Source organism: Gossypium hirsutum, chromosome D07 (genome assembly GCF_007990345.1).
Source record: "Gossypium hirsutum isolate 1008001.06 chromosome D07, Gossypium_hirsutum_v2.1, whole genome shotgun sequence".
Classification (NCBI taxonomy): domain Eukaryota; kingdom Viridiplantae; phylum Streptophyta; class Magnoliopsida; order Malvales; family Malvaceae; genus Gossypium; species Gossypium hirsutum.
The window spans coordinates 47,307,211-47,321,266 of record NC_053443.1 but is presented as its reverse complement, the minus strand read 5'-3'; the positions used below and the strand labels follow the sequence as shown (position 1 = coordinate 47,321,266).

At 29.0% G+C, this 14,056-nt stretch overlaps 1 protein-coding gene across 1 annotated transcript; it reads left to right on the top strand.

Annotated features, from left to right (window-relative positions):
- The first annotated feature begins 6,426 nt into the window (after nucleotides 1-6,426).
- Nucleotides 6,427-10,637, top strand: LOC107954885 (rhamnogalacturonan I rhamnosyltransferase 1). Its single transcript, XM_016890570.2, has 8 exons — nucleotides 6,427-7,665; nucleotides 8,041-8,108; nucleotides 8,233-8,321; nucleotides 8,417-8,582; nucleotides 8,681-8,970; nucleotides 9,055-9,259; nucleotides 9,335-9,492; nucleotides 10,316-10,637. The coding sequence occupies exons 1-8, from the start codon at nucleotides 7,344-7,346 to the stop codon at nucleotides 10,554-10,556; spliced, it is 1,539 nt and encodes a 512-aa protein (XP_016746059.1). The 5' UTR covers nucleotides 6,427-7,343; the 3' UTR covers nucleotides 10,557-10,637.
- The last annotated feature ends 3,419 nt before the right edge of the window (nucleotides 10,638-14,056 follow it).

The window sequence follows — 14,056 nt, the reverse complement described above, 5'->3', positions numbered from 1 at the left end:
ATCTTATTTAATAAAGTTCAATAATTAACTCATTTATTAAAACTTAAGATGAGTTGAATTAAATGATCAGCAACTCATTTATTAAACTAAGATAAGTTTAATTAAAAGAAACAAATTCAGCTTGCACTAAATTGCAAGTGACGCCTATTAAACGGTTTGAAGCACGACTATCGAATTCGGCTACTTGCTCTCCCCAAGCTCGTTCCACATAGCTTGCTATTGCATTTCAAAATTTCTTAACTCGTGATCGAGTTATTGGTCCTCGTAGCAGCTCAATGGATTTGGTAGTAATTTCCCGGGCTAAGGTCGTATCATTACCTTGCTATCCAAATGAAGCTCATTGTCGAGTTTGTCTCTACTCAACAAATGATGCTTCACATCTTCGAACGAGAGTTTGTCTTTGCCATAAATCAGGGTCTCCCTGAAAGACTTATATAAAGGGGTTAAAGAGCACAATAATAGCATAGCTTGATCTTCATCATCAATATGAACCTCAACGTTCTTTAAATCATTTATAAGAGGAATGAATTGACTGATGTGATCTCTAAGAAGCTCACATTCGTTCATGCAAAACGTAAATAGACGTTGTTTCAACACTAAACGGTTAGCCAGAGACTTAGTCGCATAAAGAGTTTCTAACCTTTTCCACAAGGCGGATGAGGTCTTCTCCATCAATACCTCCTGCAATACCGTATTCACGAGGCATAGCTGGATTGTAGACAAGGCCATTTCATCAAGCTCTTCTCATTCTTGTTTATTTAGATTCTCAGGTTTTTTTCCCGATAACAACCTTTTTCAAACCGGATTGAACTAGACTTGCCATCATCCGAACTTGCCATAGATTGAAATTTGTCTCACCATCGAACTTTTCAATTTCAAAACTTGTTAGTGATCGACCCGATTAAGCAACAAGTAACAAAAATAGCGGAATAAATTGAGAAATTGAACACCCAAATTTAACGTGGAAAAATCTCTCCAAAGAGGATAAAAAACTACGGACAAAGATAATTTTACTATAATGGCAAAAGAACGAAGAGTACAAAAGATGGAGATAAAATTAAACCCCAAACCCCGAAAATAAAGAACCCTCAAAACGTAAACACAAAATTCTCTAAATGTGTTATGAGTTCTAATATCTAAATGGGGTGTGTTTACTAAGGTTGTAAAAGAGCCTATTTATAGGCTAAATTCATATGTCAAATAATAATAAAATAATCTAAACTAATCAGTGTTTGACTGAAACAAATAAACAGAGTTTAATTAGAAGATTATTTCTCAAATTCGACTGAAAATAGGAGCCATGCTTATTAGAAATTGATATTCTTGCTATGTTCCACTTAATGCTTAATAGATTGTTTTCGTCATTAGGCTTCATTGTATCCTCGAGGCTTATTTGTTAATAACTCTTTTGCACACCAAAATATGGGGGGGCAAATAAAACCTTAAAAAAAGTAGTATTAATACATACCTTGAAGTCTTCATTTATTTCTCATAAGACCAAAATTGCAGTTTGTTGAATAAGGCACCAAGGAGGACAAGCCATCAACATTGGCACCCGCCTCTGATGTCGTCGAAAATCCAAGGAAGAATGCCAAAACAATATGATTATCTCCCCAATAGGTCGCCAGCCATGGCGACTAGGACAAGAGAAATAGGCACCATGAGGGAAGGACAAGGCGTAGTGGTTGACTTAGTTGCTAGCCGCACACACGACAAAGGCACTAGATGGAGACCAACCTCGAGAGAGCAAAACGAGAGAAAAATGAGTTTTAGGATGTTATTGTTCCAATGTCTATTTTTCAACTCAAGTGTTTTTAGACCTTAACTAAGACTATTTCGAATAAAGGAAAAAATTGTGATCTTGTTCAAGTTTTATTATGGATAGATTTTCTTTTAGATAATTTTGGATTTAATTGGATTTTATCTAAATTTATTATAATTTAAATCTAAATATATTTTAATTTTTATGTCTATTAATTTTTTTCAAAAATTATTATAATTTTAATTGAACATGTATCACTTTTAATTTATAGATTTTACCTATAATTGTACCAATGAACTCTTAAAAAAAAACACTGTCGTGATTGACTCAATATTAACTCTTATTAATGATGAAGAATCTTGAATTATGATTTTTTATTATAAATATTTCGAAATTTGCAGCTGATCAATTCAATCGTCAATCTAATAAAACAAGTTTCTATCTTCATTTTATTTTTTTACTGTCTTGATATTTTTAAATATATAAATATATAGTTTGCAATTAAATGTAATTAAAAAAATAAAACAAGCAAAAAGTATATATAGAATGAAGGTGGGAACTTACTACCGACCTTAAAAAAATCACGAAAAAATATACAATTCGAAACTCATCAATTTAGTTGGAGGTTGGTATTAAGAAGATAGAAAATCATATTTATCTAATAGAAATCATGTATTCTGAAGAATAATTTGGTGGAGAATTTGAGCGGAGACGATATGGAATTAAAACAATAAATTTCGAGGTGCGTGATGCTTTTTAAAGAGAACAATTTGTCTCTACACAAAATTGCTAGAGGGTTAAGACAAAGGTCTTCCCAAGATACAACTAAGTTTTTTGATTTCCTTTGATTAGCAAAATCAAGTTATTTCTTAATTTTTACTTTAATTTCTGAAATTGAATTGAATGTAATAATTATATTTTGAGTGTCATAGTTCTTCTATTTATATGCATTCAGTGGACACTATTGAAGAGATAACTCTTTGTATTGGACATACTTTTGAAAAGAAATATGTTCAATGAAAATTAAATGTATCCATCAGATGAATGAATCATCATTTTTTAACCTGAATAAGTACTCATGAATCACACTAATTGATACATTAATAATATCTAAATTTACTATCCACAATTTTCAACATAATTTAATAAAAAGAAATCAAGGTTTTTACAAGAAGAAGTCTCTATTCGGTTCAATTGGAATTGTTGGTATAAATGTAAAATAAAATAGTGGCTGACAAATTTAATAAAGAAAAGGGCCGTAGAATGTTCAAACTTATTTCATACTTAAAAAATAAAATGGACGTTTTTATTAAATTGGATTACAAGTTATTCGGTAAAACTATAAATAAAATAAAAATAGTTTATTCATTAAGAAAAATGAAATCAATAAAAAATTAGATAAAATACAAATATATCATGTAACAATATAATCTTTCTCCTAATTTTGTCAACTGTTGAATAGTAGAGTGAAAAAGAAAGAAGTTTATTAACGATTTATGATGTAAAAAATATCATTGATGAGTTAAGCTGACTGTTTAACGGACCAAAAATGGATTGGATTAGTATGAAAAAGTTAAATCAGGTTAAAAATTTATTGAATTGAAAATATATTAGCTAATCAATTTGACCACTAATTCAGTTTTGAAAATTTTGTCACCCCAACTCATAAATAAGAGGATAATGCATTTCAACACGCACTCGAACTCACATCCTCCTGTATTGTCAACAATATCTATACCAATCGAGTTAAGACTCAATCTACCTCATTATTAAATTTAACTATGATGAAAATTTCAACATTTCTTTAATACTTCAAAACAAAATAGAAATAATAAGAAAAAAAAATCTAGTATATAAAAACCTTAGATTACATTTTATACGATCAACTATGCAATATTTGAAAAATATTTTATCTTTTGACTTAGATTGGATAGAGTTTATATTGTACGCACAAATTTCATTAAGATAATATATTTTGGTTAAGTTAATATCTCGAGTTAATTAAATATAAATTTAATTGGTAAATGATATTTCTTTTTATAAAGTATGAATATTATTATAGGGTACTTATTTTTGTTATTATTTTTTTATTTTTATATAAAATTTATAAAAAATTAATTTAAACTCAAAATAAATTTAAAAAAATAAAATATATGGTAAGATTTAAACCTAAAATATCATAACCTCTAAAGCTTCAATTTTACCATTTTAGCAGAAAGACTCATCTATTTTTTACATGTTTTTTTTATAAATATATTTTTTACATAAACTTTTCACTCAACTTGTAAATGTACCGTAATCTAATATATATATATATAATTGTTTTTATGATATATACAATTAAAAATGACCATTATAAACACTAAATTGAAAAATTAACTCAACAACTAACTCAAAGTAACTAATAATATGTATATCTATAATTAGACTATATAAAAAAATATCTAGTTGATGTTGTGAATAATGGTTTAATCATGTTATATTTTAAGTTTTGAATGATAGTTAAGAAAGAAAAAGGACTCCCTAATTAGTTGGTATACTAAGAAAACTTAAACCGAGAAAATTTTAATGAAAAATAAAAGTTTGTTGATTTAGTGTTAAAAGTATTAGGTTGTAGGTATAAAGGTTTGGGTTTAATCTCAAATAACTCCAAGTCTTACATTCAATTATAAAAATTAAAAAAATTAATTTTCTTTTATGTATATAAACTTTCAAAAATGAGAAAAGATTATATGAAACTATGATTCCATAGCATCTCTATCCCTTTCTAATAAGAGAATGACAAATTAAAATTTTCCTCTTGAAAAAATTCAGATCCAACTAAAAGTGCTAAAAATCAAGAAGAAAAAGTTAATTTGTCATTCTCCTATTGGAAAGGGATAGGGATGACATGGAATCATGGTTTCATACAATCTCTTCTCTTCAAAAATATGTTAGAACAAAATAAAAAAACTAGCATTTATTTAAGTTCAAGAATATTATTTTTTATTTTGATATTTATAAATTTTAATAATTAAATTTAAATAATTTTTATTATCTAAATAGTAAATTGAATCGTACTGAATTAACTCTAAATATTAAAAAATTATCTTAAATTCGATTTAATTTGAATTAATGTGTCTATGCAAGCCATATGCAAAATTAACTTCTAGGGTTTATGGTAGCAAACGTTTGTAAATTATTATTTAGATTTTAAAACATTGTAATTGAGTTTTTAAAGTATCATTTTCTTATCAATTAGATTCTTCAATTTTGACGTTAAATGCTACTTTAGGACTAATATGAAACATATTTAAAACACATGGATCAAATTTTAAGTACTTATATATCTACTGTAGGCAGGGATGTTCATTGTTCGGTTAAAATTGAATTAATTGACCGAACCGATTTAATTCGGTTAATCGGTCGATGGCTGAATTAATTCGGTCGAAAATCGGTTAATGATTTTTTAAAATTTTGATTATCAGTTATTTCGGTTCGAAATCGGGTAATTAACCGAATTAATCAAAATAAATAATATATTATATAATATATTTTTTATATTAGCAATGTATTTTTCGAACTATTATTTTTTATATTAATCAAAATAAATAATATATAACATATAATATATTTTTTGAACTATTAAAAAAAATGAACATTAACAATGTATTTTTTTATATGTTTTATACTTATTTTAACCAAAAGATAAAAACATATAAATTTCAATTAATTTGATTAACCGACTGAATTAACCAAAATATTTCGGTCCGGTTAATATATTTGAAAAAAAATTAGTTCGATTAGCAATTAAAGATTTTTACATTTCGGGTAATTCGATTAATAATCGAACTGACCGTTTGAACACCGCTAACTGTAAAGGTAGTTTGAATTTAGCATATTAAAAAAAAAGAAAACAGAATGATTTATTTGTCATTCCAACTTTACAAAAAAAAATCATTTTAACTCTCCATTTAATTTTTCATTTTTTTAGCTTTTAAATTTGTGTTGTTTGTCAAATCACCCCAAAATAGATGAAAAGTTAGCTATCGTGGGATAAACGTAGATGTCATATCAACCATTAATAAATTTTTTTAAATTTGAAAAATGTAAAAAAAAAAATTTTAAAAATTAAAAATAATATTTTTAATTTTTTAACTTACATGGCATACATGTAGTGATCCACGTGTATGTCACGTTAACAAAGTTAACAAATATTAATTTTTTCATACATTTTAAGGTGATTTGACAAACAATATAAGTTTAAGGGTTAAAATAGGTGAAAAATTAAATGAAGGACTAATTAATATATATTTTATAAAGTTGGAAGGCTAAAAGAATTTAATATCCCTAAAAAAACACAATATCATTAAAATTTAGTAGTAATAATTTTTTAACACATTGATGAAAGTTGTTCACGTGACGTGGTTAAAATTGGATTCATTACTTGGAATTATATCAACAACATCCAAACTAATGGATAGGCTAATATGATGTTATATTTTGAAGTTTAAAAATTAATTTATAATTTAGGTCATAATTTGGGGAGCTGTAGTGCAATTAACCCTAACTTTTATAACATCTATGAAGTGTAAAATACGCCGACATTTTGAAACAAAAAAGGGTTTGATTTCGCGGATGATTTTGTTATTTTAATAATAGAAAATTTAATTAATAAAAAGGAAGAAAGAAAACTAAAAGGAACTGAAAATACTCGTTTTGTTATCTTTGTTTAATGTTACAGCTAATTATTTTCCTTTCTTTATGACGAAAAATTATAATTGACAGAATTACAAGGTTTTATAGTTTCCTCAATTATCAACAGCTGCAGTGAAGATCCTCCAACTCCTTAACAGCAAAAGAAATCCCAACACATTAATGCCTTAATTGCAGGCTTTTAACCTTTTTCTTTCCCTTCTATCAAACCACAACTCAAAGCTCTCACCTCTTTTGTCCCTGTCCCTGTCCCCCTCTCTCTCTCTCTCTCTCTCAAGCTCACAACTTTGGTTTTCTTTTCTGAGCAGTTCACCGGCGTCGACCTCGCCGGGATCTGGTCGGGAAGTTTCACCGGAAAAAGAGAATGAACCTCAATTGAGGCTTTTCCCTTTTCAGCATTCTGTTTATAAGCTAAAGGAACTTGGTTCTTTTTTCTTTTTTTTTTGGATCATTTTGAAAAGAAGGCTTTTCTGGGGAGTAGTTAGTGGAGATTTAGCTGAAACCGAATCATAAGAATTCTGGGTTTTGCATATTTGGATAATGTATGTTGAGAGTTTACGGGGTTTTGGCCAAAATAAGTAAGTTTTTTAAATCTGGGTTTGTCTTTTTTAAGCTTTAGTTTTGCTTTTGGTAAGCTTGGTGGAGCTGTTGTTTCTAGCTAAGGTTTTTGTTATTATCTTAATTCAAAAGTTTGGTTACAAGGGAAGTTTAGAGTTCAAGGAGTTGGTGGTTAAGTTTATTAAAATTTTCAGAAATCACCATATCTTGGGAAAAGAAAACCCAAAATTTCAGAGGTTTTTTTTTTTTTGCATTATAATTGATTAAAAAAGCCTGAAGATTTGGATCAAGTGGGGGTGAAGTTTGAGGTGAAAAGGGGTAATTTACAATGTGCAGAGTAGAAGAGACAAGTGGAAAGTGTGATTACAGGAAACAGTGGGAAATGAAAATTAAGATGTTTGGGGAAGGGAAAGTGGAGAAGTTAAAGAATTCAATGGTTTCAAGGTCTAGAATGAAGCTATGGATGATAAGGGCATTAACCACAATTTTGATATGGACATGCTTTGCTCATTTGATGACATTAGGCGAATTTTTTGGTCCCAAGTTGCTCAAAGGCTGGCCTTCTTGTTTCACTCATTCTACTTCTGAGTTGCCTTTGGTTGCTCCTGAATTGTCTTCTATTCCACCAAAACTCATTCTTCCACCGAAAAGTAAGTTCTCAAAAGTTCCTTTCTTTTTATTTGCGATTTCTTGAGTATGCAATGATTGATTTTAATTAATCGCCATTTCTTCAATATTTGGTGTTTGTTTGTTTGTTTGTTTGTATGTATTTCTTGTGAACAGGCAATTTTTTCTGTCAAAGATGCCTTCTTAAGTCCTTAACAAAGACTTTGCTTTTTATCATCTTTTTTCCCCCTTTTTCTTATGTCAATTAACCTGTGAATCTTTTGCTTGCCTTATCAGCTATTAAAGCCTTTATGGGGCTTTCTGCTTTTTCCCTTTGATGGAAATTGAAGAACCCCCCCCCCCCCCAATCAAGTTGTCTATGACTACTGTTCTTATTTGATGACTGTTTTTTTTTACAGGGTTATATAAGAATAATGGTTATCTTATGGTTTCCTGCAATGGAGGACTCAACCAAATGCGAGCTGCGGTAAGTTGATTTTTTCATCTCAGCATCATTTGGAATTTCCTTGTTTCACTGTCTGTTTTTTAGCTCATAACTTTCCTGTTCAGATGCTAACCATTTCATGTCTTTTCCGGCTTCTGTTCTGCAGATTTGCGACATGGTTGCCATTGCCAGATACCTAAATGTCACACTTATTGTTCCTGAACTAGATAAAACCTCTTTCTGGAATGACCCTAGGTACATACTATCTATTTAATCTTTGTTTTTGGATTCGAATTATGAGCTGCAATTCAAGATGATCCTCAAATTGATTGTTTATAAATTATGATCAGTGAGTTTAAGGACATTTTCGATGTTGATCACTTCATTACTTCCTTGAGAGATGAGGTTCGGATATTGAAGGAATTACCACCCCGAGTTCAGCATCGAGTTGACCAAGGAATGTTCCTCTCTATGCAACCGATTAGTTGGTCCGATATTTCTTATTATGCTCATCAGGTTAGTTGCCTATCGATTAAAGATGGAATAAGCTTTGCTGTCCTGGTATTGTTTGCAATTCGTTGTATTGCATCTAATTCTGGAGTCATTGTTACCAGATTCTTCCTCTTGTGCAAAAGCACAAAGTTGTACAGTTGAATAAAACTGATGCTCGGCTTGCAAATAATAACCTACCACCCGAGATTCAGAAGTTGCGCTGCCGTGTAAATTTCAATGCGCTTAAATTTACTTCTCAAATCGAGGAATTGGGTAGAAGGGTTGTCAAGATTTTGAGGGAAAAAGGCCCTTTTCTCGTGCTTCATCTCCGATATGAAATGGACATGTTGGCTTTTTCCGGCTGCACTCATGGTTGCAACAGCGATGAAGAGGAAGAACTTACAAGGATGAGGTATGCTGTAAGCCTTTTTTGTCATTCCCACAACAATAAATTATGTCATCTCTTTACTAATTACAGCAAATCCGGTATTATTAGGTATGCTTATCCCTGGTGGAAGGAAAAAGTAATAAATTCAGAAATGAAAAGGAAAGAAGGTTTGTGCCCTTTGACACCCGAAGAAACTGCTCTAGTATTAAGAGCGCTCGGTATTGACCGCAATGTTCAAATTTACATTGCCGCTGGAGAAATATATGGTGGAGAGAGACGGATGGCTCCGTTGGCAGAAGCATTTCCTAATTTGGTCAGTAAGATGTATGTTCGGCATCTACAATGCATGTTATATGTGATCTAACAGTCGGCTTTTCTTGCACAACAGGTCAGAAAGGAGACTCTGCTAGTTCGATCGGACTTGAAGTTCTTCCAAAACCACTCATCCCAAATGGCAGCGTTGGATTATCTAGTTTCCTTAGAAAGTGATATATTCGTTCCTACATATGACGGAAACATGGCCAAGGTTGTCGAAGGCCATCGGAGGTAAACACATCTGACACTCTCGCATCAATTCTTGTACTTACAATTCGGATCTTTTACAAAAATATTACAAAAAAAATAAAAAAAAATACCAAAAGAATATTAATTTTTTTTATTTACCAAAATAATACAAAAAAAAAACATGATAGCCTGGTGGAGGGCCTGCCACAGGCGGCACAGGACTGAAATGTAATGATCTAAAGTATTCAAGGACCTGATACGCAAATTTACCATTTTGAGAAAAGAAAGTGAAATGGTGCCGCTCCGGCACTAAACTTGAAAAGTGGCTAATTGCCTTCTAAGCCATCCTTATTTATTATTTTCTTTTTATTCCCCTTCAACTCACTTTTTTATTTAATAAACAAGCCCTCAACCTATTTTTGTAGTTAAATAAGCTCTTAATCTATGATTTTTACTCATAAAAGCCTTTTATTTTATTATTAAAGTAAATATATTTTACTTAAAATAAAGCTATTTAAAAAAGTATAAACTAATTCGCATTTTATGTTTATGTGAATTTGATGAGAATAGTTTATGAAATAAAAAAATTTTAAATTTTTACTCTAATAATATTTTTATAATTTATGTTTATGTTTATTTTACTCTAATAATATTTTTATAATTTAAAGTAAATATGATCCTTTGCTAAAATTTAAAATTTTTTTATTTAATGTACAAAAATTTAAAATTTAAAATAATAAACATGGCCAAGGTTGTCGAAGGCCATCGGAGGTAAACATATCTGACACTCGCGTCAATTCTCTTCTGTAGCTGTTCGAACTTGAATTTGATTTATATCGATAATTGCTTGTTTAACACGTTCCAGATTCTTGGGGTTCAAGAAAACGATCTTATTAGACAGAAAACTTCTGGTTAAGTTAATAGATGAATACCAGAGCGGGTCGTTAAGCTGGGACGAGTTCTCAGAAACCGTGAAGGAAGTACATTCGGATAGAATGGGAAACCCGAAGAAACGGGTGGTCATTCCGGATAGACCAAAAGAAGAAGATTATTTTTATTCTAATCCACATGAATGTGTACAACTGTTGGATGAACCTTTGAGTTGATCTTCAATTACACTCTGTACTTAAAATACATATTTTATTATTAGTCATAATTCCAAAATAATGGAAATATTCAAATCCCAATTTATATTTTTCTTTTCTTTTAAATGAATTGAAAATTAAATCAATGAGATTTTTTATCCGGCGGTTCAAGTAAATAAATTATTAAAATTTTTAAAAAATTATAAAAGCCAGCTCAATTGGTTTTTTTGTCTCAATTCGTTTTATCTCATCAGATTCATCCCATGACCAATTCAATTATGACAAAATTTTATTTTAAAAGGCACGTGTGAATACATCAACTTTTTATATCCCATTATTAGTGAATAAAATGATTAAAAATAAATGTGACTAATAAAATAATAATAATAATACATTGGTCAAACTTAATCTCCCATTAAGAAAAGAAATCCAAAAAATGACTCATGCACCAAGAAATTCCATATTGGATCCCTAGAAGCAGCAAATAAGAAAATGGGGTTTGAGTTGAGGAAATAGAGGTGGGGAGTGATCCAAGGGGAGAAAAATGGCATAATGTGGGGGGTGATCCAAGAAATCACCCACTTTCCACTCAAGTGTCATATAGCTACTAAATATTTGATTTTGCACCACTTACCTAAATAAGTGTGGCAGTTCTATCCCCTTAATGTACCTTTCTCTCCCCACACTAAACCATTTATATATTCCATGCCAATAAAGTGCCCTATTTTTCTATAAACTTTCAAACTTCTCATCAATATCCAACCACCCATAAATTAAAATTAATATGCAAATAAGAGATGGTTACTATTCCTATTTTTACCTTGGGTTTTGTTATATAATTATAATTTAAATGGCTTGACTTGGAATTTGACTTAGGGTCCAACCTTATATAATAAAATTCTATAGAAATCCTAAGAGGATGAATCGACTTCTTCTCTATTTCTAGACCAGAATCTCCTCCATCTCTAACCTCTTACATCTCTCATTCTTTTTCAAGGTTTAATGATGGAAAAGATAAAGATAAAGATAAAGATGAAAATGAAAATGATTGTTTCATAGTTAGCAGCCCAATGAATTCTTAAATGGTAGGGTTTTTTCTGGTCAATCACCAAAAATAAGAACCTAACATAAAGTATTTAATATATTTTTTTAATAATTCATAATCTCACCAACTCTTTAAAATGGAAATTATATATCAAAATCCTTTTCAAATCCACATCTTCCATCAATTTATTAATAATATTAATGTGGGTTGAATTAATATTTAGGGTGGCTTTGGATGGGCGATTAGGTGCGGTGCGGTGTGTTTAACTTACTTTTTGTCTCACGCTACAGTATCTAATCTCACCGCCACCACTGTTTTTACATTAATTGCATGTAATGCACTACCCATCCAAACTAGACCTGTCCATGGGCCGGGCCGGGCCCACAAAAATTTTCAGCCCATTTACTAGGCCCGAGCCCGGCCCGGCCCAAAATATGGGCTTGAGATTTTTCCCAGGCCCGGCCCGAAGAAAAAATATGGGGCCCGAGCCCAGCCCGGCCCGGCCCGTTTTTAATTAAAATTAAAATTAAAATTATTTTTTTAATAAAATTAAAAATAATTGTTATTAAAATTAATTGTTAGTAAAATTATCAAATTATTAATTGTTAATTGTATTAATTGTTGTAATAAAATCTAACATTTGATTAGTAAATTTATCAAATTATTAATTGTATTAATTGTATTAATTGTTGTAACAAAATCTAACATTTGATTAGTAAATTTATCAAATTATTAATTGTATTAATTGTATTAATTGTATTAATTGTTGTAACAAAATCTAACATTTGATTAGTAAAACAAACTTGATGTTTTATTATTATTATTTTGTAACACTAGTCAAGGAAATGAAAGTAAATAAACTTAAAATAAAAAACTATTATATTTTAAAAATAAAAAATATATATTTAATATTTTTCGGGCCGGGCCCGGGCCAAAAAAATTTTGCCCGAGGCCTGGCCCATTTTTTAAACGGGCCTAAAATTTTGCCCAAGCCCATATTTCGGGCCTATATTTTTACCCAAACCCTCCCATATTTCGGGCGGGCCGTCGGGCCGGGCCGGGCCGCCCGGCCCATGAACAGGTCTAATCCAAACCCACCCTTAGTAGACTTAAATATAAGAATTAAATTGTAAATTTAGTTATTATATTTTGTTTTCATTGATATTTTATATTTTTAAATTATGAGTAAATTTGTCATTCAATTTTTATGTGATTGAATTTTACCACTAAAATTTAAATTTTATTAAATTTTGCTACCAACTTTGATTTTTTAAATTAAAATTTATCATTTAAAATTAATTTTGATGATTTGAAAAGGTAAGAAAAATTATTTCAAATATTTTATTTTAATAGTAATAATAATTTAACTTATAAATATTAAAAAATAATAAAGTAAATTAGAATATCTATTTAATAAAATAAAAACTTCAAAAATAAAAATACATATATCATAAAAGAAAAGAATTAAGTTTATTTTTATAAATAACCATTTTTATTTAAATTTAAGATTCTATTAGTTAACTTATTATTGTTAAATATTAAAGTAAACTTATTAAATTTTTTCTTCAAATTAATAAAATTAAAATTGAATAGAAAATTTTAATAAAAAAATTAACTCTAGTCACAAAATTCAATCAAATAAAAGAAAATTCACAAAATTTAATATAGAGTTAAAAGTATAGTGGTAAATTTATCTCTAATTCATAAGAACAATGGCAAATATCAATGAAAATAAAGTATAGCGGTAAATTTGACAAATTTACATATTAACCTTAAATATAATAATTTTTAAACACGAATACAATCTATAATTAGATATAACTAATTAAAATAATAATGATGTTTAAAATTGTGTCATGTGATGCTTATTAGTCTTATCTTAAACCCTCGAAAGTGCCCCATCAGAAACTTTTATTATGTTATTTTTCTACCATTGTAGCAATTTTTGCATAACTATTTATTTAGCCCTTCAATTTTATAAAAAGAAAGAAAGAAAGTTGTTTTAGCTCTTTATTTAATTTTTTTATTTTTTTAATCGTTAAATTTGTATTTTTGTCAAATTAATTTAAAATAAATGGAAAAGTTAACGTTTTTTTACTTTACAAATATTACATACATGTGGATTTCCACGTGGATAGATAACACATCAAGTTTTAATTAATTTTTTAAAATTTAAAAAATTCAAAAAATTATTTTTAAAAATTAATATCCATTAAAATTATTAAAGATTATAAAAAATATTTTTTTTAAATTTTAAGAAATTAATTAAATGTTGACATGTCATCTACGTGAAATCTACATGTGTGTCACGTCAGCAAAATTAACAAGAGTTAACTTTTTAGCGTGATTTGACAAAAGATATAATTTTAAGAACTAAAAAGGATGAAAAATTAAATAAAAAAGATAAAGATAATTTTTTATAATGTTAAAAGGATAAGTCATTAGTAATTTGTAATCCTAAAAATCGGAGCAGTTT